At 48.8% G+C, this 26,633-nt stretch overlaps 1 protein-coding gene across 4 annotated transcripts in view; it reads left to right on the plus strand.

The window, feature by feature from the left end:
* MYOF (myoferlin) overlaps positions 1 to 26,633 on the plus strand; it is a 158,567-nt gene that overhangs the window by 121,111 nt on the left and 10,823 nt on the right. For 2 of the 4 annotated variants that reach the window (XM_059169430.1, XM_059169432.1), the window contains 17 exons: positions 174 to 355; positions 449 to 607; positions 731 to 829; positions 1,831 to 1,992; positions 3,989 to 4,154; positions 7,800 to 7,876; positions 10,196 to 10,252; positions 11,686 to 11,697; positions 13,049 to 13,147; positions 14,671 to 14,796; positions 16,634 to 16,789; positions 17,259 to 17,350; positions 20,829 to 20,999; positions 21,544 to 21,692; positions 23,744 to 23,883; positions 25,120 to 25,208; positions 25,297 to 25,392. In XM_059169430.1, the coding sequence (XP_059025413.1) occupies positions 174 to 355; positions 449 to 607; positions 731 to 829; positions 1,831 to 1,992; positions 3,989 to 4,154; positions 7,800 to 7,876; positions 10,196 to 10,252; positions 11,686 to 11,697; positions 13,049 to 13,147; positions 14,671 to 14,796; positions 16,634 to 16,789; positions 17,259 to 17,350; positions 20,829 to 20,999; positions 21,544 to 21,692; positions 23,744 to 23,883; positions 25,120 to 25,208; positions 25,297 to 25,392 (2,032 nt within the window). The remainder of the gene's footprint in view (positions 1 to 173; positions 356 to 448; positions 608 to 730; positions 830 to 1,830; positions 1,993 to 3,988; positions 4,155 to 7,799; positions 7,877 to 10,195; positions 10,253 to 11,685; positions 11,698 to 13,048; positions 13,148 to 14,670; positions 14,797 to 16,633; positions 16,790 to 17,258; positions 17,351 to 20,828; positions 21,000 to 21,543; positions 21,693 to 23,743; positions 23,884 to 25,119; positions 25,209 to 25,296; positions 25,393 to 26,633) is intronic. The other 2 variants (XM_059169433.1, XM_059169434.1) reach the window with 1 other exon arrangement.

A 26,633-nucleotide genomic window follows, 5' to 3' on the forward strand; every position in this document is an offset into this window, starting at 1 on the left:
TAATATAGTTGAAACCAGCCAGGCACGGTGCCTCCAGCTTTGCTCTTTCCCAAGGTTGCTTTGGCAGTCTGTCTCCCAGGCAGTGGAGAGGGTCTGTGTGCGATTGAAATGTGGGGTTCTGGGGAGCTAGACTTTAGCCATGGCCACATGGTTACTCTCTTTTCCTGTTTTAGATCCATACGCTCATGTCTCCTTCCTCCATCGAAGCAAAACCACTGAGATCATCCACTCAACTCTGAATCCCACATGGGACCAGACCATTATATTTGATGAAATTGAAATCTACGGGGAGCCCCAGACAGTTCTACAGAACCCACCCAAAGTTATCATCGAACTTTTTGACAATGACCAAGTGGTAGGTAATTTAGAATTTCTAAGATGGCTTGGGGAATGATGGAGGTCTATTAGGATATTTGTTGAAGAATTTAAGGATTGCTTGTTTCTCTAGGGCAAGGATGAATTTTTAGGACGAAGCATGTGCTCTCCTCTTGTAAAACTAAACTCAGAAACGGATGTCACACCCAAACTTCTCTGGCACCCCGTAATGAACGGAGACAAAGCCTGTGGGGATGTCCTCGTAACTGCAGAGTTGATTCTGAGGCAAAAGGTACTTACTGAATTCTCACGCATACATCTTTCCTTGTAGCTGTTTAAGATGCATGTTAATATTCCATAACACCATTTACTTGAACTAACGTGAGGCATTGATATTCCCGTGTTTGTTTTACAGGATGGCTCCAACCTCCCCATCCTTCCCTCACAAAGGGCGCCAAATCTATACATGGTCCCCCAGGGGATCCGGCCTGTGGTTCAGCTCACTGCTATTGAGGTACGCAGCTTTCCCTCAGTTTTACTGATCAAGTCAAATGACATAGCTACAGAACCGGCCTCTCTCAGAGGAAATGGAATCTTGCTACATATTCTCTTGCTGTCTCCAACTTCCTAGAGAATTTGTCCAAAAATCTGAAATACGCATGGAAACAGCTTGTCGCAATAAGAACTGGTCCATTCCAGCGTTCCTGAGGGAATCTAGAGGTCTCATTTACTAGGAGCTGGAGATTGCTGAGTTTCCCCTGTCAGCTAGAGAGCTGGGAGAGGGAAGGCAGACTGAGAGCAGCGTGCCTGTGTGCATGTGCACGTGTGTGTGTGTGTGTGTGTGTGTGTGCGTGCGTGTGTGCATGCACGCACGCGGGTGTCCAGAGAGCAGGGCACCGACGCCGGGGGGCCGAAGGTAAAGAGAGGTGTGGGAGCAATGGGAAGTGGTGACGTGCCGGGCAGAGCAGACACAGGCTGCTGGAGCTAACGGGTGCCTTCGTGGATAGTGTCCTGTCCGCCCCCAAGTCTCCCCCTTGTGCGGTCAAGCTGCTGTTACGCTGAGATTTCCCTTCTCAGGCTGTCTTGCTCAGAGATCCTGAGGACCAAAGCAAATAGCTTTAAGTAACAGCCTTCGTTTTTGAATGCTTGTACATCAGACACCATGTTAAGGAGTTTACACTTGATCCACAGAATGACCCTGTGGTAGATAAGACCCGTCAGTCCTGTTGGCAGACGGGATGGAGAGCTTCCACGCTTGCCAGGGTTCCCAGCCAGGATTCAATTCCTGCACCCCTCACTGCTCTGCATTTTAGCAGCTCAGGCCGAAGAAGAGGGACAAAACTGCTTTCTCTGCATGACCTACAGGCTTTCTAGGATAAGAGTCTCAGAGATTTTAGGGAAATCTGTACAAGTCAGTCTTAAAGAATTTACCAGTTATAAAGGAAGAATTTTTCCTTTGAATATCATTTGTAATTCACTGAGTTTTCCTCCTCTCTCTTAATGTTGCTTTCTTAGATTCTAGCTTGGGGCTTAAGAAACATGAAAAACTACCAGATGGCTTCGATCACCTCCCCCAGCCTCATTGTGGAGTGTGGAGGGGAAAGGGTAGAATCAGTTGTGATCAAAAACCTAAAGAAGACACCCAACTTCCCGAGTTCTGTTCTCTTCATGAAAGTGGTACAGTATTCTAATAGCACATGTGTGTTGAGTAGCTGAATTGTATTCAGCATGTGAATATATAGAGATCACATCTCCCCCCCCTCAAAATGCCACAAACATATAATTTATTTATTTCTAAACTCTGACAGCAACTAGAAAAACCCTGCCTTGGATTCAGCCTGTCAGTGACTTTTCTCCCTCAGATTCTCACACTGTAGGTAATGGTTTCTTGAAGCTTCACACATCTCCAGTGATAAATATTTGTGAAGAATACTTATGTCTTTCTCGAATAAACTTCCCATCTAGTCAGCTCTCAAGTACAGGCTTTTGGTCCCTGCCCTGGAGGGTGGAACACGGACCCCCAGTCCTGCCCCTGCAGGTGTACGTGGACTGGAAGCATCCAGACGGGGATTGGCTGGCGGGGAAGGGACAGCTGCAGAGCCTGCTTAGGGAAATGGGGCCCGTGACGTGCCCCACCTCTAGTGGAGGGCACCCACTTGGCTCCATGGAGGTCCCCCCGTGGTTGTTAGGAAGGGACAGAGTCAGATCCGGCTCACGGCCCTCTGTCATAGATCCCACAGGGCTTTGCAGCCAGAAGAGATCACCCGGTCCTTCTGCTTTGAAAGCAGTTACATTCTTAGTGTTTTGTTTTGTTTTTTAAAGATTTTATTTGTTTATTTGTCAGAGAGAGAGAGAGAGCACAAGCAGGCAAAGTGGCAGGCAGAGGCAGAGAGAGAAACAGGCTCTCCCCTGAGCAAGGAGCCCAGTGCAGGACTCGATCCCAGGACCCTGGGATCATGACCTGAGCTGAAAGCAGCAGCTTAACCAACTGAACCACCCAGGTGTCCCTTGTTTTGTTTTTTTAAGAAAAGACTTCCTTTCTCACTGTACTGTATAAAAGAGGGAAAATCAAGGCATTTCCTTAGCGTGATGGAGCAGAGGCCCAGCACCTGCACATTCTGTTTCCCTCCCTAGTCATGTGGTGTCGCTAACACACCCTTCTCAAACTCTAGGGTCATGGGGTTTAATGCCTGCTGTTACAGATGAAGAAACTGAGGGCTAGAGAGAGGGGCACCTTATCCAAGTCCCACAGTGAGCATCAGGCCACGCCCTTGGGGCTGCGGCCCTTCTGTTGAAGGTGACGACCAACCACATGTCACCTTTACTCTTGCCCATCTGGGCAGGCGGCTTTCAGTCCTCATACACCCCCTTTGGAGGAAACCCAGAAGTTAACTCATTTATGCAGGGACACAGCTGACAAGCAGGTGGCCAGAATCTGAACTTGGGTTCCTTCAACTCCAAAGTCCATGCTGTTTCCCCTACGGTGCTGCAGGTGGGGCGTACTTGGACACTCCAAGCCAGAATCCCAAAGTGATGGCCTCAGGCCACTCCACCCAGCCGTGCCCACTGCCCCAAGTTCCGGTCTGAATCTAGTCTCAGCGGGAGTGACGAGAGCCGCTCCACCAACCCCAGCTTCTCCTCCTGTGCAAGGCCGGAGATGAAGCTTTCTCTGGAGCCCCTACCAGGCACACCCAGGACCAGCCCACAATTCCCTAATCAGACAATGTCACTAAGGCCACCAAGTTCCACGTGGAGGAACAGGAGGAATCAGGGGGAAAGGAGCTTGGAGTCTTATCTCAGTTCCTTCTAACTGCGAGCTCATTCTGATGACACACAAACTGCACGGTGTCCCAGAGCACAGCCCGGTCCTAATGCACTAGGCTAAGTGGGTCACAGGCAGCGGTGTGACCATCTGTGACTGAGGACGTGACTGGGGCCTTGAAGAGCTGAGGTCATGTAGCTCCTAGGGGCAGAGGGAGGGTTTGACCCCAGGCAGTCTGGCTCGAGGTTCATGTCCTAGGTATGACACCGCTTGCCTGTACACACGTTCCTGAGCTCCTACTATGAGTCCCCAGAGCTACATCAAATGGGCCAACAGAGTCTGGGTCAGTCCCTTTGGTAGGGTATGGATGAGTGACGCCTGGTTCTGTGACACACACCCCCCACCCCCCAGTTCTTGCCCAAGGAGGAGCTGTACATGCCCCCGCTGGTGATCAAGGTCATCGACCACAGGCAGTTCGGGCGGAAGCCTGTCGTCGGCCAGTGCACCATCGATCATCTGGACCGCTTTCGCTGTGACCCGTACGCGGGAAAGGAGGATCTTGTGCCGCAGTTGAAAGGTAAGAGGCGAGTCTATAAATACCATTTGGGGCTTCTTGTGGGTGACCTGATTTAATCTTTCCCAGATGAAAATGCACATGCGGGTGAGCAAACAGTTGGATTTACAGCGGGCTGTGTAACCTCCCCAAGGTAATATAGGTAGTACGTGGCAGAGGTGGGTCTCAGTTCCCACCTTGTTTTGGGGGGAATCCAGTGCTCAGACTACTACCTTCTGAAGGAACCTGTCCCTGGCCGAACATTCGGTGTCTCTGCAGGAAATGTCAAAGGCTTCCTCAGGTTGTCGTGTATCAAGCAGAGAAGAGAGACAAGGAAGTGAGGTCGCAGTCCAACGTGACAAATGTTTTGATGTGGAACTCCAGGGGTCCCCTCGTGAGCACTGAAGTGAAGGGAGGGGTTTTATAGCTTTCCACCTGTCGGCCTTGGGAATACCATCCCATGATTGTGATGTAACTGGAAAAATGTTCTTTCATGGTTACCCACGGAGGAAAACCTGACGCGTGCTGAGTTTAAATGGCTTGCCTTAGGTCACGGGATTAGTAAGTAGATGATAGAGCGAGCACAATACTTAGCTTAGGCTCCCAAGAAATAATAGCTAGTGAATAGCATTTTGTTATTGCCCATTCAGTAATGACTCGTTTGTAGCTTACTAGGTACAGGGTCCATGTTAGGGGCTGGGGACTGGGACACAACAGGGAACAAGGTCCCAGGGCCCCTAGCATCATGAGATTAGGCCCCGTGGAGAATCCAGACACACTCACTCAGTTGAGCGTGGTGCCTCAAGACTGAAACAGATGTCTTCTGTTTAAGCAGTTGCAGTGCTAACCAGTTCTATTTAATCTTCTAGAAGGTTTGGTATTGATTTTACAGAGCAGATATCTGAAACTCATCTGTTATATGGGTCTGAGCATCCTATGTCCCTGATTAAGGGAAGGGGAAAAAGTAAAATCCACAATCACACTTAGGCATTAAAAAAACAAAACAAAAAAAACCTACATGAGTTTACCCAGAAATTTCCCATGCCGAGCATTTTGTGTTGAATCGATAATACCTAAAATAGCAACATTTTTGTAACAACAAGGATTATTGTCACTGCAGCATTGTTGTGTTTGGGGTTACTAAATGGGAGAGAAACTGTTGTCCTAGCATTTTTCCTAGTGCTTTCCTGAGACCAAGTTGTTTGATCCAAATGTGTGAAATCATGAATTCTGTAATCTTTCTCTGGCCTCTGAGTGTCAACCTGTTGGTGTCTATTGGTCAGGGGGCTGGGTGGGTTGGGCCTCGGGCAGAGGTCTCCTGGTTAGTGACTGTATGTAATTAACGTGAAGTGTGGTCAGGGTTTCAGAGAAATCTTGGAAGAGGGAAATCCTTAAGGAGTATGGGGTGGGAGAAGCATAATGTTCCCAAGACCAGAATCTATTATTTTAGATCAATCTGGTCCTTTCTTAAAGCTAGTAATAGGGTAAGAACTGAGGAATGTATTTGGCTGGCTTAATGTTGAAGCTTACAGAGTAACTTTTTCCTCCTGTTCTTAAGGCTTTGTTGCTGTGAGGCTGGTAAAGCAGAGAGCTGGTAAGAAGGAACTCGAATACAGTTGTGTTCCCACTTGCCTGCCCAACTAGCTGTCACATTCTGAGGGGTGTGTGTGTGTGTATGTGTGTGTGTGTGTGTATGTCAGGAGTTTGGGGGGGAGACAGAGACTGCTGATAGATGCAGGGGTTCTGTGTGGGTGTAAAATGACCTCTCATAGCAACTGGGGTTTCATAGATGTTCAGTAAATGTCAGTCTCCCCAGCCTCCCCAAGGTCCCCCTGATCATTTCCAGCATTCACTGAGCACCTACTCTGCTCTGGGCTCTGGTACGTTAAAACACAGACTTTGGGGTCACACAGCCCTAGGTCATCTATTTCCACTTCTAAGTGTTTAATTTGAAGCACATAACTTGCATTCCCTTAGCCTCAGTTTGTTTCTTAGTCTTTGTAATGGAAATAACGGTGCATATTCTGCAGGACTTTTTTTTTAAAGATTTGTTTATTTATTTATTTGTTTGTTTATGAGAGCAAGCACAGTGAGCGAGAACACAAGTAAGGGGAGAGGGCCTAGGGAGAGGGAGAAACAGGCTCCCCTCTGCGTAGGGAGCACAGTGTGGGGCTCGATCCCAGTATCCTGGGATTGTGACCTGAGCCGAAGGCAGCCACTTAACCAATTGAGCCACACTGAGGTGCCCCTATATTCTACAGGATTATTGAGGGGTTAAATGAGATAAAGTATGAAAAGGGCTTAGTCCACTGCCTGGCACATGGTACCGACCTAAAAATGTGTCTTTCCTCCCCTGTCTTCTGTCCTACATGGGTGGGTTAAACAGAAACTTCCTTTGGCTTGACAGTTCATTCTGTCCAGGTGCTGGCCTCTGGGAGCCAAACTGACTGCCCAGTGCCATCTTCCTGAAAGGGTAGACATACCCCTCACCACACCCCTAGCCCAGGTTGAGGCTTCGATGAAAACAAACCTGGCTAGTCCAGGGGCTACCCTTGAGCCCTTGCTCTATTCCCAAAACCCAGATCCACAAATACAGTTCATCCTTGAACAACGCGGGGGGTAGGGGCGCTGACCCTCATGCAGTCAGAAATCCACGTACAGCTTTGAGTTCCCTAAAGATTAACTTCCACTGGCTTCCTGCTGACCGGAAGCCTTAAATACCAATCACATAAACAGTCCATCAGCGCATATTTTGTATGTTGTATGTATTATATGCTGTATTCTTACATACAGTAAGCTAGAGAGGAGAAAACATCAAGAAAATCACAAGGGGGGCACCTGGGTGGCTCAGTGGGTTAAAGCCTCTGCCTTCGGCTCAGGTCATGATCCCAGGGTCCTGGGATCGAGCCCCACATCGGGCTCTCTGCTCTGCGGAGAGCCTGCTTCCTCCTCTCTCTCTCTTTGCCTGCCTCTCTGCCTACTTGTGATCTGTCAAATAAATAAATTTAAAAAAAAAATCTTTAAAAAAAAAAAAAAAGAAAAAATCACAAGGAAGAGAAAATACACTTACAGTACTGTACTGTATTGAAGAAAAATCCACATATAAGTGCACCCACACAGTGTTCAAACCTATGTTGTTCAAAGGTCAGCTGTCTTCTGTGAAATGCCTACAGCCAGGGTGATGCCTCCCCGCAGTGCACACACTGCGGGAACAGGGGTGGAGTGAGCCCCTTGCGCCTGCAGACCTGACGTGGGCAACTATTCGCCCTGCTTGGCCCTTCTGTGTCTTGGGAACAGATGCCAGGAAACTGAGGCTCCTGTAGATGTAGGTTCCCCTCCCCACAACCAGCCTCCTGAAGACATGTATTGACACAACTGACACCATTCTTTTTGGAGTCCTTCCTATGTACAGGCACTGAGCTCATTGTCCAAGACAAGAGAAAAATGGGCCATATCGTTCCTTAAAGATGTCTAACCCTACATCACGCTTTGGGAAAAGTGATGAGTTACTGGGTTACCTTCTCCATTCGGGTGTGGGCCTCTACTCAGGAAGTCCCCACCCATGAGGAAACTCTACCTTCCCCTGTGACTGCTGAACTTGAACTTGGACTAGAATGTTCACTCCTATATTTTCCAAGCATCTTAGGTGAGAAACTGTTTGCCTTGCAGCTTCCCTTCTGTCGGCCCCACCCTGCCGGGATGTGGTCATCGAAATAGAAGACACCAAACCATTACTGGCTTCAAAGGTAGGTTTCAGAACTGACTGTTCGATAATGTCAGTTTTATTTTCCAGGTGGCGAGGTATTGGGCGAATTCAGTCAATCAACCTTCAGTGCAATTAAAATAATAATAACCAAGCCAGTTTAGAGAGGTAGAATAAAGAACCCGAAGCTTACACTCATCAGTAGTTAAGATGACGTTGTGTAGACTGGTGTCCTCTACCCTGGGTCACCCAGGAGACTTAAAACAGGACCAGGCCCTACCCTCCAGGAGGAAGAGGGCCTAGTAGACGTCAGTGTATTTAAAAATCTCTCCACATGTCTCTGACGTGCTGACGGGTCTCAGAACCACTGGTGTGGACAGGCTGAATGATACCATGTGCTAGAAAGAGAAATTTCGGGAGACAATTTATAGCACCGAACATTCAGAACAGGGATGCATATAGCAGAGAGTTTTTTTCCCTACATGAAGGAGAAGCATCATGGATTTTTAGTGACCCAATTTGCCCGGGTTATGGGGTATCTTAGATTTTTCTACTCGCTGTGGTTTCAAAGTGAAGAAATTGGTGGAAATGCTCACTCAGGACGCTATTTTAGAACCATTCCAGCCAATTCTACAAGAAGGAAAGGGAAAAAAAATGTAAAAAAGGTCTCAGTCCAGAAAAAAGAAAACATCAAATATCTCCCTGTTTGTGTTGGCATTTAGGATAGACTTTGACAGCATGTTTTAATGTGCAAACTGGCCAAAAAATGCACATGATTGCGCTTTAATATGTTATGTCCATAAACAGTGCCTTTTTAAAAAATTCATTTCCTTCCCACTTCATTAAGTTCACTAACAACTGGACCATATTAAATGTGGTCCCCACAGCCAGCACTGCAGAGCTGTGTATCTGATGCTTTTCCCTGGGAATCCTCCACAGTCGCAAATGGCAACACCAAATTTGCACAGTGACCACGTTCACTTTGTAAGCGACCTCACGTATTCCCAACTAAACAGTAGTGGCCCAGGGAGACGTTAAGGGTTGTATCCATAAGGCCCTTTATATACATTTTCACAACCGCTCTGGAACAAGGCGGTTTTAGATCCTATTCTATAATCTGCCTCCAGTTTTCCTGCTTCCCATTGTCCAACCTTGTTATTCATGCCTGCTGTGTCCTCAGCAGCCCTCGTGGGGGGGTGGTCAGGAAGAGTAAGGCCGATCTATGCCAGTATTCTCACTCATTTCTTAATAAGAGTTAACAGATGACTGGGTTAGCAACAATACATTGTGAAAGTTTCCTTTACATCATGGCATCTAAGTTGGCGCCTCACAGGATCGGGGGTGGGAGTGGAAGGTACATTGGGCAGTGTTAGGTAGGTAGTATTTGGAACACCATCGTTCAGGCAGGAGTCCCCCTTTATCTGCAGTTTCGCTTTCCGTGACTTCCACGACCCACGGTTAGTGGCAGGCCCGGCGATCCGGAAGCCGATGGTCCTCCTTCTGTCAGATCACCAGAAGGTCAGTCGTAGCCTAACGCCACGTCACAGTGTCTACATCATCCGCCCCCTGTCCTCTCACCACGTAGCATTTTATCATCACCCATCATCACGAGAAGGGTGAGTTCAGCACAAGAAGCTGTTCTGAGAGAGACCCCACATCCACATAAGTCACTACCGTGTACTGTTACAATTGTTCTGTTTTATTGTGGGTCTCTTACTGTGCCTAGTTTGTAAATTAAACTTGACCGTAGGTATGTGTGTCTAGGACAGAACATGTGTATCTGCGGTTCGGTACTACCCGCCGTTTCAGGCACCCGCTGAAGGTCTTGGAATGTACGTCTTGCAGATAAGGGGGGACGACCACCCTGTAAATGGCTTTAATCGGCTTGCTCTGCTAACATCTCGCTGATGTACTCTGTGTCCATAAGAAAGGCTGGTTGGAATCAGCCCTAGAAATCAGATTCCACCTGTTTACCAGGGAGACAGTACGCACGGATGCAGCGTCAAACGAGACCGGGCGAGCTTTGGAAGTGCCCCTAATACGCTGCTGCCGCTGCTTCCCTCGTGCCCCTGACATGTGTTTACGTCTGCTCCCCCTGGCCCAGGCCGGGGAGATGGAGAGGGCGGGACAGAACTCACAGTGCTACTGACGCGAGCGGAGGCGAGGGCTTCGGGGGCCAGTCTCGTTTGTGCTCACAAAAACACACACCGTTCCCCTGTGAGCACCTTGGGAGTTGTTAAGTTGGGCTCAGCACGACCACAAGAGAAGTGAGAAATAAGTACTTGGGGCAAGCCAAGAAGTGCTTGCTGGGTAGCGTGGTCGTTCCTATGTGGCCGTTTCAACAGTTACCTTCCAATTCCAGTGCTTAAGCAGTATGTCTACAGCACTCGGCAAAATGGCTTCTCCAAGGACAGTGCATGTATGTATGCATGAGAAGGAAATGCATGAAGCTGCTTGGGACCGCGGGGACCTCGGGCTACACGCTGGACTCCTCCTTTCAGACTCCTTCTAATACTAGATTTTGGAGTGAAAGGCGATCTTTAAACAAATGTGACTGTTGTAAGCCCAAGGGAGACTCTTGCCATGCAGAGACCATAAAGCAAGTTACTCCGGTTAACTTTTCTGCATGAACTAATGAGCAGCCAAGTGGGGATAGATTCTCCCGTGTTAATCCTCATGTTTAAAATCAGGCATTTGTTTTGAGTTGCGCTTTTTAACTCATGAGCTCTTCTTTTCTTCGAAATGATTTCAAATCACTGAAAATAGTTGGGAATAAATGGACTTTAAAAATCTTTTTTAAAAATTCAGGAACCGTTTGGAATGTGAATGCCCTTTTGATGTAAAATGCCTCTCTCCAAAATCTCCATTTGGCTGTGATTTAACCCTTAATCCTGCTTTGGGACGAATCTAATCTAAGGAATCGTGGCATCTGTCGGTCTCTCTGCCTCTCTTGGCAATTCTGTGTGCTGGAGAAATGTCCATCAGAAACCAGTGAGGCTGCTTACAGAGGAAGCCCATGGCCCCCTCATACAACAGCCATAGGGAGTGCCTGTAGTGAACTGTTCTCTCCTCACATGAGACATGAACTCGAAGTCAGAATTTCAGCAAGGGGTCTAGCTAGCAGTCCCTCAGACTGAGGTGATCTTGGGTGATGTACCAGCAGGCTCCAACCAGAAACTCAGGCTCCACATCCTAGCTCACTGGTCTCTCATCTCTAGGATGTGCCCTGAGATCAGGGATGGATTCTCCTCACAGACTCAAACAGAAGCATTTGACCGTGAGAGACTTGACATTTTAGAAAAGTTATGGCGGACGGATCTGTATTTGGTGCAGGCATGGGGAGAAAGCAAGGAAAGGTTCCTACATGATGAAATTGCAGCCATGCTAGACACGAACATCCCATAACAAGAATCTGTGAAGGGATAAGAATTAGGCCCAGCTGAAGAATACTGTAGGAGCTAAATGAAATGGAAAGTTCGGGACAGGGTGATGAGCAGATGGACTACCAGGTGCCCAACCCCCCAACACTCCCGTCTTGTGACCGCTGTGCTGGCAGTGAGATTAGCTGACTCTCGAAACCATGGAATGTGGGTGGCTACCTCCAGGCTTTTCATTTTAATACTATTCGTAACCCATTTGCACATTTTCAGAGAAAAAACCAATAAGGTGTGTTTAATTATGAGCTCATCTTAGATATTCTAAATAATCCATCAAAAATGTTGATAATACAAAGCATGCGTGAAAACTAATTTCTCCTTCTCTCTTTCTCTTCAAACCTAATGCTCGTGGCGTGTCCATGTCCGTGTGACCGTCTATGGTTTGCCCTCTTCCTGTGAATCTCGTGAGAAACAGCTGACAGAAAAGGTAACTATTTTACACATTTTGCTAGATTTAAGATTCATTTTAGATTTTCTGTCTGTAGCTGGTATGTAAAGAAACTTATTTTAAATCCAGCGTTGGATTACTGACTATAAAGGGGAAAGAAGTGTGTGTGTGTGTGTGTGTGTGCGCGCGCATGCATACGGCACACAGATAAGAAATAGCTTTTCTTGAGTGTTCCTTCTCCCCTCGCCCCCACCGAGACTGAGTGAGCAATGAGTGGGCCTGAGGAGGCTCTATTCTTGTCAGAAATTTGAGTGAAATTTTTGGCAGCATTTTATAAACTACAGGCTTCTACAGTTCAAATGTGTTTTACAAGTGACTCTGATATGCTGTCCCCTCTACAACCAAGAACCACCCAGTGAAACCAGAGGTTCTGAACAACTGGTTGTGTGTTAGAATTGCCTGACGAATTTTTGAAGGCATATTGGATGCCCAGGACTCACCCAAGGATGGGCTGGGAGCCACTGGTCTAAAGGACCCATTTTTATTTCATATTTTATCATTTTTAAATATATTTTTTAAGATTCACTGATTTGAGAGAGAGCATGGGGAGGGGGCAGAGAGAGAGGGAAACAAGCAGACACACCATTGAGTGGGGAGCGGGACGCAGGGCTCGATCCCAGGACCCTAAAGCCATGACCTGAGCCGAAAGCAAGAGTCAGAGGTTTAAACAACTGAACCAAGCAGGTGCCCCATATTTTATCATTTTTTAAAGCTCTTTCTCCTGATAATCTTATCTGATTCCCAAAACAACTCTCTGGAATAGATGGAGGCAGGCAGTGTTATTCCCCCACTCAGTGGATGAAGAAATTGAGACTCAGAGCTATCGGACAACTCGCCCAAGCCGGTATGGCTTGTACCATGAGGGTATGGCTTATATTGTAAAGGATGGGACTTGAATTAGAACCAGTTTTTCCACGGCTCAGCTTAGCTTTGTTTTATAATGCACCGCTGGCTAAAAAGAAATGAAATAGTAGAAAACATATGGGAGTTTTGTTTGTATATTTAATATCAAGTCAACAGGATGAAAAACTAAAATCAGACTAATGAGTAGGTTGTATCTGTAAGATGTAAGCAAACATCTAGGATCGCTGTGGGCATTAGAGCCAAACACATTTCACCGGCCGCCGACAATGGTCATTTCCCCTGCAGCTTCTGGGTGGAAGAATCCCGAATCCTGAATCCATGGTACATGTCAGTAAAAGTTCTATACTGTCCTCTGTGTCAGGTTCAGAAGTACTGATTTCTCTTAACCTATTACATGTGGGTTTTCCTTGATTGCAAATCCATGTCAACACTAAAGATTTTTCCATTTCGATGTGTCTTTCATTAGGAGGAAGAAATCGTTGACTGGTGGAGTAAATTTTATGCTTCCACAGGGGAACATGAAAAATGTGGACAATATATTCAGAAAGGCTATTCCAAACTCAAGGTACCTGGGCCTGTACTGCTGTGGGTGAGGGATTGGCATCCATGAAAACTGACCGAAAGGGCCAGCGGAGGGACTGATGGGGAAGGGCCAGGAGCCCCTCTTGCAATGGGCTATGACTTTGCCAGGAGCCTGAGGACAGCTGTTGATTTGTGGTTATGTGACTGCCACTTTGGGGCCTGGGGGCAACTGATAGAGGGCTGGGAATCGACACCACGGATGAGGCCAACAATGATCCAGTTCGACCCAGGGAGTCCTAGAAGTCATGTTCTTGCAGAACAGCATGAAATGCCAACATGCTTTATTCTGTCCACCAATCAGGGATCCATTTTACTAGCTGAAGAGTTGATTCTGTTACATGAGTGTAACGTTCCTTCACAACCGTGGGCGCGTGTGTCCAGGAGGAAGGCGAGCTGTTGAGCTAGGCAGACCTGGCTACCTATGATCTCCTGGGTTAATGTTTGGAGTTTCCAATTCCTCATTCATGTTTTTAATCTGTAATTAATGCGCTTAGCTAGAAGCAAAGGCTAACGTTTTCAGAATACTGCATGGGAGAAAAGATCTTTAAAATGAGAAATTCTATCTAGCCATTAAAATTATTTTCCCCATCAAAGTAGAAAAACCCCACACAGTTCCATGTTGTCATCATACCATCTCAGTGCAGCTTAAGAAACACCAGCACGTAAAGAAGCACTAATTTAGAAAAACGATCAAACCGGTCGAGTAGATGAATCCGAAATCCACTCTCGCTCCCTCCTGCCTTCCTTCCCATTCTTGTTCTTCCTCTTCTTCTGGTTTTTTATGGAGGTAAAATTTATGTACAATAAACGACTCCATTCCGTGGGTTGTGATAATGGTATACACCTGTGTGAACAACCCCCCCCCCCCCCGAAACAAGGCAGAGAACACTTCATCACCACAGAGAACTCCTGGGCACCCCCTTCCAGACAGTCATCCAGCACTTCCCATCCCTCTGCGAGGCCGCTGATCTGCTTTCCTCACTGTGGATTGCTTTCGCCTATTTTTATACTCCGTAGAAATGGGCTCATGCCATGTGGCTTTTTGTGTGTGTTTGGCTTTTCTAGCCCAGCCCTGTCATTCTGAGATCCATCCTGCCGTCCTGTGCACCAGCCGCTTGTCCCTCCTTACTGCCGAGCGCTGGTTCACTGTGTGGGTCCGCCGCCCTGTGGGTCCCCATTCTCCTGACAGGGAAGCCGCTTCAGGCCGCCTCCTGCCATGCGGACACGTTTCCATTTTTCCTGGGTCAGTCCTTAGGGATGACTGACCCTAGACCTGTGGGATCCCACGGCAGCAGTGAGTCATCTGCATCATGGAAGAGCTGGCTGCTGACCTCGAGAAGAAAGTGCCAGATGTCTTCCCCGAGTGGTTGTAGATTCTTCCCTCCTGCCGGCCGCAAGAGTGTCCCGGCCACCTGCCCAGGCCCACGTGGTACTGTCGGGCTTTTTGATTCTCGACGCCACCTGCATTCTAGTGAGAAATTAAGACTCTGTGGACGTTTTTTTCAGGTATACGACTGTGAACTAGAGGATGTAACAGAATTTGAGGGCCTGACAGACTTCTCGGATACTTTCAAGCTGTACCGAGGCAAATCAGATGAAAATGAAGACCCTTCTGTGGTAGGAGAGTTTAAGGTGAGTAAAATACGGGGTTTTGTGCTGTTTCAAATCCACCTTTGGTTTCTTTATAGAACTAGGATAAAGGATGACCAGCCTCTGGGGCAGGGACATGTCCTCTGACGTCTGAAGGAAGCTGGAAGCTGATGACAAGGAAAAGGGCCACAGGACCCTGGGATAGAACTCTCCAGGCCACTCCCCGTAGCTTCCATGCACCCCGCCCACGCCGTCTATGCCTGGGTCCCTTAGATTCCGCATCTCCCAGCCCTTGTCTCCCCATCCTCTCCCCGCTGCCTCCTCCCAGGCTTTCTGCGGGCGCCCTGCCACAGCTTCCCACCGGATGGCCCTCGCCGCCTTCCCGTCCCGCTGCAGTCCGTGCCCCACGCAGCCCAATGTGACTGTGTTTCTAGACTACCGAAAGATGCTGGCTTTCCATGGCTCAAGTCTCAGCTCCTTCCTCAGACAGAGCTGGCCTTTCCCAAGCCACTGGGCTCCCTGGCCGCCCCGCCCTGCCACTCAGGACCTCTCCCCAGCCCCGGGGCACACCTGTCCTCTCTGCTGGGAGCCTTGGGACAGGCTCTTCCTCTTCGTGGTCTGACAAACTCCTACTCCCCCCTTTCACAGCCAGCTCAGGTGTCACCTTCTTTGTGAAGTGTCCCCTAGTCGCTTCCTGTGGAGTGACTCACTGCTGCCGTGGGATCCCACAGGTCTGGCGTCAGTCACCATTAAAGCACCTTTCACAGGGCAGGTATCGGCTTTTGTGACTGTCCCTCCCTCCGACCGCACAGGGCAAGTCCCAGGCAGCTGTGCTGCACTTCTAATCCTTCCCAAGAGCCGACGTTGCTAATCCATCCGAACATTCTACCCTACCTCCCCCCGATCCACGTCCCTGTCCCCCTATTTGTCCCTGCGGTGTCCCAGCAAGCAATCCAAGAAGGCCTGAGAGGCAAGCCTATTTCACATTCCTGTGCCAGGCTGGGTTTCCTGAGTTCACGTTTGGGTCCCCAGGACCTGGCACAGAGCATAGTAAGTGCTCATTTCCCACTGCTTTGCGGAACGAGTGGAACTGGAACCAAGACCCACAGGGTCTGAATCCAACTGGACTGCTCTCTCTTGTGCTTAAGAGCAGGCTTCACGATAAGGGTTATGGCCTGTCAAGCTGGCCTGCCGGCTCACTCATTCCAAAAACCTTTCTTGCACCCCGGTGACCTCTCCAGCCCTACGTTGGGTTTTAGAGTGATGAACAAGACATAGTTCCTACCCTCAGGAAGCTCCCGGGCTTGAATGTCGACAATAAATAGACAAGTACAAGGCGGGGGTCAGTGCTGCAGCGGGAGTGAGTGCGGGTTGGAAGAGCCAGTGTAGGAGACAGTCCCCAGAGATTTCCTGGAAGAAGTGATACTTTTTAGATAAGACCTGAGGGATGAACAGGAGCTTGCCTGGGGTCTGGAGGGCTTACCGGGGTGCCGCCAGAAAAGGGAAATCATCCTTTGTACTTGACTGGGTTGAAAAAATAATCACTTTTATTCCTATCTTCAAAGTATGTGCTATTTCCCACCGCCCTGATCCAACTCTTGCTGATGTGCTCTCCTGGTCTCCCTGCTTGGCCCTGCCCTTCTCCCTGTGATCAGTTCAGTACTTTATCATCATTTTACATTCCCCACTGGAATGTAGTGCAATCCGCATCGTTTCTTTCAGAAAAGGCAGCGCCGCCACCAACCCCAGGGGCTGCCCCAGAGCGTGCGCAGTGTGGAGGGCAGGAGCCCTCTGCCCAGGCCGCCACAGCCCTTGGGAGGACATCTGTGTGCCTCTTTCTTCGGGCCCTTGTGAGGACATCTGTGTGTCTCTTTCTTAGGGCTCCTTCAGAATCTACCCCCTCTCGGATGACCCCAGTGTGCCGGCCCCTCCCAGGCAGTTTCGGGAATTACCTGACAGCGTCCCACAGGAATGCACGGTTCGGATTTACATTGTTCGAGGCTTACAACTCCAGCCCCAGGACAACAATGGTCTGGTAAGAGTTTGGGTGTGGGGCCTTCTCCTGTAGCAGGATAATTACAGTCATCAGCCACAATAATTGTCATGTTCTTTCTTTTGGGGCGTCTGTTATCTCACTAGGGGGAAAGCTACTCTATCCAAACAAGGTATTGAGGAGGATTGTCCCAGCGGGGATTTATCCGAGAGAGCTTGAAGGGGCTTTGGATCCTCTGGTTCATGCTTCTCATTTTACAGATGTGACCTGGAGGAGATAGGCTGGGTCCCTCCCCACTGCCACAGCCTCTTCAGCCCACACCGCTTCTCTGCAGGCGGCTGGCTGTGTGCCGCCCCAAGGGGCACGTCTCTCACACTTCGGCCATGTGCCCCAGCCACCAGCTTTCCCTCAGGGTGGGAGGGCTGTGGTGGCTCCTCTGAGTCGGCCCCAGAAACTGCCCTGAACCTACACCCCTTGGTGACACAGCTTACCTTCTGTTTTGTCCCTGCAGTGTGACCCTTATATAAAAATAACACTGGGCAAAAAGGTAATCGAAGATCGAGACCACTACATCCCCAACACCCTCAACCCGGTTTTCGGCAGGTAACGAACATTTCTAAACGTTTTCCTGTCATTTATTTTTCACGGCTTATGTGGTAAGGATGTGACCTGGGCAGAGCTCTGTTCTAGGGCCTGAAACTGTGACTACAAACTAGACGAACCTTCTGGGCGGCAGAGCAGGTGGTAAATGTGCGAGCACAGACGCGAGTGCGAAGTGCCGGCCAGGTCGTGAGCCCGGCTGCTCTGCACCCAGGAGGCTGAGAGGGCAAGGGGTCCGAGAGTGGGCAGCACAAGGTCCAGAAGTCCAATAAGTTTGTGAGTTCTAGACAAGGACAGGCAGCATGACTTACCTGTAGCAACGTGCTGGTTGCCCCTCCCAGAATCCAGACCAGGCTCTGTCCTCTGGGACATTTTGATCCAGCGAATGGATTAATGTGCTCCGCTAGCAGAACTGAAGAGGGGGCAGAAAGTCATGGGGTCAGAATGCCCCTCTGCCTCCTGTTCCTGAAAACTCTTGAAAAAGTTCTGGTTTCTTCATCTTTAGACTTGTTTCTGGGCTGTGACACTGATCTTCTCCAGAGGAGGAGCCCCTTCTCCAGGGGGTGGCAAAGACACAGCACCTCTAAAGGGGACCCATATTTTTCAGCTGTCAGCTGCATCCACATTTAACAGTAGCTCATATTTGCCAAGCTTTCCCTGGTTGCATGCCCTCTGCTGAGCCACTGATATGAAACCTCTCAGAAGTGTCACAGCTCTGAGGTGCTCTTGTTCATCCCCGTTTAACAACAGAAGAAACTGAGGCCCAGAGTGAACCAATGCCACGTGTGTTTGGCTGGTAAAAGGCAGAGTTGGGATTCAAACCCAGGCCATCTGACCACGGTGGCCGTGTCGTATCCACACTAGGGCTCTGTGGCTGCCACCATCCTGTCCGTTTGCAGCCTCGCCGCGGGGCAGCAGCCCCCCACCACAGGGGAGGGAAGCGCTCTGTCAACGGAGCTGGTATGTGCTAGAGCCAAGGCCAAGGCAGAACTTCCTGACCAAGCCCCAGGCTTTTCGAACACCCTCGGTAACGCTTCATGTTCATGGCAAAGCCACCAAATCACACGGCAAAGCCATCACATTCCTATTCATGGCAAAACCTTCACATGAAGCCATCACAATGTTTCATAGTCGTGGCAAAGCCATTCCATAAATGTTCATTGTACAAAATATTGGTGAAAACAGTGTTATTTTCCCAGAACCTTGCCAAGTGGGAGAATTCTTTGTTCTTGTTTGATGTGTGGCCTATATTTTCATTTCTGGCTTATCTTGCCCATTCTCTCCTTTTCTACTCATGTTCGTTGGTTTGTGTCCTTGTGCTTTCTCTCCTATGTGTGTGTGTGTGTGTGTGCATGCACATGAACACACACACGAAGTCTTTGTCATTCAGAGCCTCTCAGGTTCACACATACTACTCTGCCTCACACACAGTCACACCCTGTGACATACACACACACACACACACACACACACACACGGCCTCACGCTCACTCAGCTCTTGGGCACACTCAGTACTAACCTGTACACACACACACACACACACACACACACCCCTCTGCTGCACACCCCAAAGCTGCATGCCGGGCCCAGGGAATGGAAGTAATCCTCTGGCACGGCAATATGATCATTTTCCTTTTCTTCCGCTGATCCAGCCCTGAGGTCTAGACAGGAAAAGGCACGCAGGGCAGGAAGGAGGGCTCCATGTGAGGGAGATGGGGAAGCAGGGAAAAGCCAGCTTTTACGGGAGAAAGGCAGCCCTGTCTGATTCGCACGTCTCAGAGGAGCCAGGCACAGGCTTAATTGGCAGGAAGTCTTGCAAGGAGGCACCTGGGGAGGAAGTGATGCTGTCAGGCTCTGCGCGGCCAGCCCGTGCCTGCTGTATAGGCAGATTCGCCCTCCCCGAGGCGATGCTGGCTCTGTAGCCCCTTGGACAGCTCTTGGTCGTTGGCCCCAATCTTACGGGGGTGACTTTCTTCTCAGCAGAGACCCTCAGGGATTCTGAGGAATTCAGAAAGAAGCAATCTTTCCCACATGCTCAGCTGTCGTTCAGCATGTTTCCACCCCACCATAGTGACATCCAGATCGAGTTCAGCAGAATGTATGTCTTCTGTAGAATGTTAATTGGTGTTCCAGGAAAAGAAGTACTCCTTCATCAAACTGAGTCACCTGGGTTAAAAAAGATAATAACTGCAGGACTTCTCAGAGACTTTAGTTTGACTGGAGGCACTCCAAAAGAACTGGTTTTCAACCATATTTGATGAAAGAATTCTTTTTCTCGAGGGACACATGTTTTATCTCCCTTGGAATCCAATTCTAAAAATGTGATATTATGGGGCACGTGTGGACTCAGGGCTTCATGTGTGGTCACAATTCATGTGCCTTTTCTCATGTGGCTGCCTGCCTCCTGCAGGCCCCTGCCTGGCTACAGCCATCTAGAGAAGGCATTGAGATTTATCCAGGAGACATCCTGGAAGCTTTCCTCCCGGCAGCAATGGCACACACCCTTCTGTTCAAATGGATTAACATTCCTGGCTTGGGGGGCAGGAACCAGTCCACACACCCCTGTGCAAGGAGAAGGGAGAGGCCTCTGATAGTTTCCCTACAACCAAATTTGTTGAGCACATACTGTAGGCCCCATACCTATGTGGATGGTGCAAATATAGAACCAAACCTTACCCATCCAGAGCTTGGGCCATTCCTGTTTATCATCCTTTCAGAACCTACGGCAGGCTGCACACCTGCCGGCGGGAGGGCTCTATATCTTTATCTCAGATGCCTTTTCATTTTAGTATGGAATCTACAGAAAAGCATATGGCAGACCAGAGGGCGTGGGTGGAGGCACCACCTTCTTGGCACTTTGCCCTTCACACTTTGTTGATGCATACCCCTTAATACCCCCTCATAGTGCTCTTGCAGGGGTCAGGGATGTTCTTGGGGTGGTGGTCTCTCTTGGGGCAGAGGGATTAGCAGGGGCACCGAGAGGGCACTGTAAATCAGGGTGCTGTGTCTCACTGATCTCCCAGCTGGGCAGCGATGCCTGGGTGCCCTAGTTAATAGGCATGTGATGATAACGTTAGTGATACTACAGTGAGTAACTAATATTATCATAGTGACTGGGCTTTCAGTGATGCAGTCATGCCAGAGGCTTTCTAAACGGTCCTCCACCCAACCCTTATACCAACACGGGAGGGTAGGTATCCTGTCACTATTTTACAGACGAGAAAACCGGACACAGGGAGGTGACCTAACTGGCCTGTGGTCCCACAGCTAGTAAGCAGCAGGGTTGGGATTCAAACATAGGTATTTAGAGCCATGCTCTTACCAGTGCCGCCGGCCACTGCCCCCACCTGGCTGTCCCAGTCACCACAGTTCTCCAGCAGCTGCCGCTGCCACCTGGGGATTCTCTGCACAAAGCCCTGGGGAGTTTTGGAGAGGCCTGCATAGAATCGTGGAGATTCTAACTTTGCATTTGTTTATTTAGAATGTACGAACTGTGCTGCTACTTACCTCAAGAAAAAGATCTGAAAATCTCTGTCTATGATTATGACACCTTTACCCGTGATGAAAAGGTGGGAGAAACCATCATTGATCTGGAAAACCGATTCCTCTCCCGGTTTGGGTCCCACTGCGGCATACCTGAGCAGTACTGTGTGTAAGTTGCCTGGGCCACAAATGTAGACCGTTTGCTCCATCGACATCAGTACGTGGGAAAACCTTGGTTCTCTACACAGTGCCTGTCTTCACTGAGCCACTGCTCCTCTGAGTGTTTTTAATAAAGGGATTATCTGCGGGAGAACAGGGCCATAGCATTGCCGTGCTCTCCCCCGACCCCTGATCAGTTTTGTGATGGCTGTCTTGCCCCCTAAGTGCTGGTTGGCATCTTCGCACAGTGTCTAATGAGCTACAGCTTGAAGTTTATGTTTATGAGCTTGTCTGTTGTGATTACTGTAAGCAGGCCCCTCATTTTTATGGAGGAGGAAATTGCGGGGAGCTGGGAAAGGATCCATTGGCTGAGGCCAGAGTAACTGTGGACTTGGGGCCTGAAATAGATTTCTAGACAAGAGCCAGAGGGTAGAGCACACTCCCTGCTCCCTCGTTACGTGGGCACGCCTGTGAGTACTGGGAGTATATGCGTATGAAGCCAAGAAGGACCTGTGTGCCCCGCAGTAACTCTGGGTGTGGAATGTTCTTTACAGTTCTGGCGTAAACACCTGGCGAGATCAGTTGAGACCAACACAGTTGCTTCAGAATGTAGCCAGATACAAAGGCTTCCCACCACCCATCCTTTCCGAAGATGGAAGCCGAATCAGATATGGAGGGCGGGACTACAGCTTGGATGAATTTGGTAAGTACATAACCATAGACCAGCTGGTTACAAAGTGTAATAGCCCATCTCTTTGGGGTGGGGGGAGGGGCAGAGCCGTGCCCTAGTTATACCACAGGAGACTTTGCACACATGACTATCTAACAAAAGCCCCATTATAGCTGAGCTCTGCTGTCTTGTCAAGTGTCAAAGTATACACATTTTCTTGTCTGTCTTCTGTTTCACTTGACCTTTTTAGGTCATAGCCATTCGAGCTTTGAACACAAAGTTCTAGTAATTAACTACTTTTTGTAATGCATAATTAGTTCATAATTTAGCTCAAAAGTGCTCAGGTGGTAGTGAGAGCCTTTCTCTCCCAGGCTTAGTCCATCGTTCTTCCAGCCCTTCTCTGAGAAGGCCCAGGGATATGGGGGGTGGGGGTGGTTTGAAGAATCTTCTGAGTTCACATCTGGCCCACGTCTGAGCTTGGGGTCTTGCTCTTTCTCCAGCAGTAATTTATAATACACTCTGTCCTGACACATGGCCAGCTAGCTGCACTACGACAAAGCTTGAGATAAGCTTAACAGCATAAGAGCTGCGGTGTTACTCAGTGTTGCGTAGGGAGGGGGGCTTCCCAGAGTGGGCGGCCGTGGGGCTTGCCTTGGAGGACGTGCAGGATCTCCAGGGAGGGCTGAGTACAGACCCCTGGGAGTATAGTTGCTTTCCCGATCCTCAGCTCTTTATTCTCGACACAGCAAGAAACTATGTTTTGTCCTTCCCTTCCATTTGAGGAGGACTTAGTACCAGGGGTGATGAGCTGCTTAGGAGATGTTGATGTTGCTGTCAACATGAGAACTTGCAAAAGGGACTGGGAATTAACTGGCAAGCCATGTGGCCTCATAGCTAAGAGTGCCCCCAAATAACCCCCAAAACTGTCCAGTTACTCTTGTTACCTAACAAATCACCCCAAAACTTAGCGGCTGAAAAACACCCATTTCATTTTGCTCAGTTTTGCAGGTCAGGAACTGAGGAAGGGCTCACTGGGCATGTCTCACCTGAGCGGGCCCTGTGGTTCATTGCTATCAGACGTTGAGGGCAGGGGAGGCTGCAGTCATCCCAAGACTTGACGAAGCTGGGTGTTGAGGATGGCCTGTATGCATGGCCGACAGCTGCTGCTGGCTCTTGGCTGGGGCTAACAATCAGAATATCCCCTCAGGCCCTTCCAGAAGGGCAGTCTCCAGATACTCATGCTCCGTATGTGGCAGGTGGCTTCCCTTCAAGGACCAGCAGAAGCTACGTGGACTTGCCTGCCTTGCCTGAGAAGTCACAGGGCATTCTTCCTCCACACTTGAATGCTCAGATAGGTCTCCAGATTCACAGGAAGAGGACAGAGACTCCACCTCTCCATGGGAGAAGTGTCCGAGAATTCAAGGGCTGATTGTAAAATGCCACAGTAATGCTAGCCTCTATAACAGCTAAACTTTCAATGTCACATGTCCGTGGCTTAAAACAGTAGTTTATTTCTCTGAAATTCACTCAGTATTCCAACAGGCAGCAATGCATCACAGACCCAGGCCCTTCCGTCTTGCGGCTCTGCTCTTCAACTCAGGCACCTGAAGTTGCTGTTCCTTCTGCATCCAAAAGGGAACAGCACCTAGAATATCTTTCATGAGAGGGTTTTATGTGCCAGGTCTGGAAGTGATACATGTGTCACTTTTGTGTTACTTTCGAGCCCGACTAGATCGTGTGTCCACACCTAACCGCAAGGGAGGCTGGGAAACAGAATCTGGCTGTGAAACAGAATCTGGCTGCCTCTGCCAGAAAAGTAAACAGAGGCTGCTGTCATGGACACATTATGGTGTGTTCTGGCCCCTTTGCTATTGGCAGCCCCCAAGTCAGCTGTGAGCCTGGTTGGGGCAGGGCCCATAGTCAAGAGCTGTTTCTATCCATGAGTCCTTCACAGATCCAAGTTCACACACTAGCCCTGCTTGCCCAGTTCGCCCTTCTGGGATGAAGGGTTGCATGCCCCTCCAGGCAATCTGGTTGAACGGTTTGCAGATGCCCATCCCTGTCAATGCCATTTTCCATTCCAGAAGCCAACAAAATCCTGCACCAGCACCTCGGGGCCCCTGACGAGCGTCTTGCCCTTCATATCCTCAGGACTCAGGGACTGGTCCCTGAGCATGTGGAAACCAGGACTTTGCACAGCACCTTCCAGCCCAACATCTCCCAGGTAAGAGCGTTCTCCCTGTGAAAATCCATCATCCACATCCCAAACACCGTGGCAGGAGCTGACCCACATGTGCCTCTTCTCTTTTGGACACTTTTAGATAGACAAGAAATAGAAAAGCAACTCAGATTAGCTTTATTCCAAAGAGGCATTATTTTAAGAATTTCCAAGTAATTCACTAAATCCAGGGAGGAGGGTGACTATGGCTCAGAACAACCTTGGACCAGGATCTCTCCCCTCTCTTGTCTGTTTCTCTCTCTCATTCTGTTCCTCTGTGCTCTTCCTGTGGTCACCTTTCTATGTATCAGAATGTGATAGAGCGTTTCTAAGGTTTTTATGTTACAGTGTAGCTCCATCTACTTCCAAATACCTTGGCCCAACTGTCCATGGCATGGGGAAGCACTGTGCTAGGCCCCACTTGGGTGAGGTGGTACTGAGACCTCAGAGCCAGGGAGGAAGCTGGGCCACAGTGCACCAGGTGGCTCATCACAGGGGCCACGTGGATAGTGATGAAGGAGGGTCTTGCCATTGTTTGGGTCTTTCCTTTGAAAGTGCCATGCTGTGGGCGCCTGGGTGGCTCAGTGGGTTAAGCCGCTGCCTTCGGCTCAGGTCATGATCTCAGGGTCCTGGGATCGAGCCCCGCATTGGGCTGTCTGCTCAGCAGGGAGCCTGCTTCTTGCTCTCTCTCTCTCTCTCTGCCTGCCTCTCTGCCTACTTGTGATCTCTGCCTGTCAAATAAATAAATAAAATAAAATAAAATAAAAAAAAGAAAGTGCCATGTTGTAAGTCTTATATAAATTAAATACCATTTTACATTATTTTGATTTCCTATTTGGAGGTGAGTAGAGAAACCCTTCGTTGTCACAAAATCAGGACTGATAATACGTAGGCAATGTGATAGAGTTCTGAGTGAAGGATCCAAGTTCCAAGTCATTATAAGAGGGTGTATGTGCGTGTGTTGGGGGTTGTGTGAGCAATGGGACATTCAGACAATGATGGAGGTGGGCACACGCAGCCGTCAGAGACTCCTGGTGAGAGTGGGAAGTGGGTGGCCTAAAGGACCGTGAAGACAGATTATTTATCTCGGTTTGCTCCTCTGCTCTCCTTTGTCGCTTTCCATATGGATAGCACATAGGCAGGCCTGAAGAAACAGATTCACCTAGAAAATCTGAAAGAAAGTTATAGTCTCTGCTACTCATAATACAACTTAATTTCTTTTATCATTTTTGAACGATTCAGGGGAAACTTCAGATGTGGGTAGATGTTTTCCCTAAGAGTTTGGGACCGCCAGGCCCTCCTTTCAACATCACCCCCAGGAAAGCCAAAAAGTAAGTAGTCTTGAGAGCCTGCTACATTGGACTGGGGCCGTGGTGCAAGACCAGAGAAAAAAGCACCTTCAAAACGTGCTCTTTGCAGATACTACCTGCGCGTGATCATCTGGAATACCAAGGACGTTCTCTTGGACGAGAAGAGCATCACAGGAGAGGAAATGAGTGACATCTATGTCAAAGGGTAAGGTTAGATGCTCACTTGGCTTTGACGGAAAAGGAATGGGCAGCAGCATTATTCAAGGTGTCCTCTCTAGGATCCTTGGTCAGAGGAAGCTGTTTCTTTAATCTGCTTAGGGAGCTCCAGCGACATACAGAGAAATCTGTATGAATTTTGTTTATAAGCAGACGTATCAAATGACTATTAGCACTGATACATACTTCTACATCTCTTGTAAAGTGGGTTCAGTTTATTATCAGCCTTGTTTTTTCTTTTTAGTCGTGCAGTTCATTTTATTCGTTTATGATACCTTGAGTAGCCCTAGAAACACAAGGAAGGCTTTTTAATATTTCAGTTTCTGTATATTTTGCTACCAGCAGCTAATGTCCATGGAAAAGAGGAAACATGAGCATATTTAAAAAAAAAAAACTTTGATTCCACCATTTATGGAATGCCTGCATCCCACATGTGAAGCATCAGAGCCATTCATCATCCTCTTACTTGTATCATCGATTACTGTAATCCATGTTGGTGTTAATTTCACGTTCTGTCCTCAAAGAGGTTGTGTACAGAATGGCATAGCGATGAAAATGCCGGTCTCTGGAGCCACACTACCTGGGTTGAAATCCTGATAACTTTCCCTACCAGGTGGGCCAGTGAGCTCGCAGTTTCCCATCTGCAGATAGTACCTGCTGCTCTGGGATATTCAGAATATTGAGTAACTCAAAGCATTTGGGGCAGTGCCTGGCAGACAGTAAACACTATGTGTATCAGGGTTCTCTAGGGAGACAAGGAGTAGTGTGTGTGTGTGTGTGTGTGTGTGTGTGTGTGTGTGTGTGTAGAGGGAGAGCGAGAGAGCAAGAGAGAGAGAGTGTATTTTAAGGATTTGGCGCACATGATTCTGGAGGCTGAGAAGTCCCTGGTTCTGCCCTCTGGAACCTGGAGGCTCAGGAAAGTGAGAGGTTTAGTAGAGGCTGACTCCTCCTTCCTCTGCCTTTTGTTCTAGTCAGGCCTTCAGCAGATTGGATGAGGGCCACACACACTGGGGAGGGCAGTCTACTCCACGCAGTCCACCAGTTCAGATTCTAATTTCATCTAGAAGCACCCTCACAGACATACTCAGAATAATGTGTCATTTGGGCAGCCTATGGCCAGTCACACTAACACCGAACATGAACTGTCCCACTGTGTATGTGTTAGCTAGTAGGATTACTATTCCAGAGACCAACTTTGGTTCTTTGATATGTAAAAGATAAGATTTGTTG

The sequence above is a fragment of the Mustela lutreola genome, chromosome 4 (assembly GCF_030435805.1).
Source record: "Mustela lutreola isolate mMusLut2 chromosome 4, mMusLut2.pri, whole genome shotgun sequence".
Lineage (NCBI taxonomy): Eukaryota > Metazoa > Chordata > Mammalia > Carnivora > Mustelidae > Mustela > Mustela lutreola.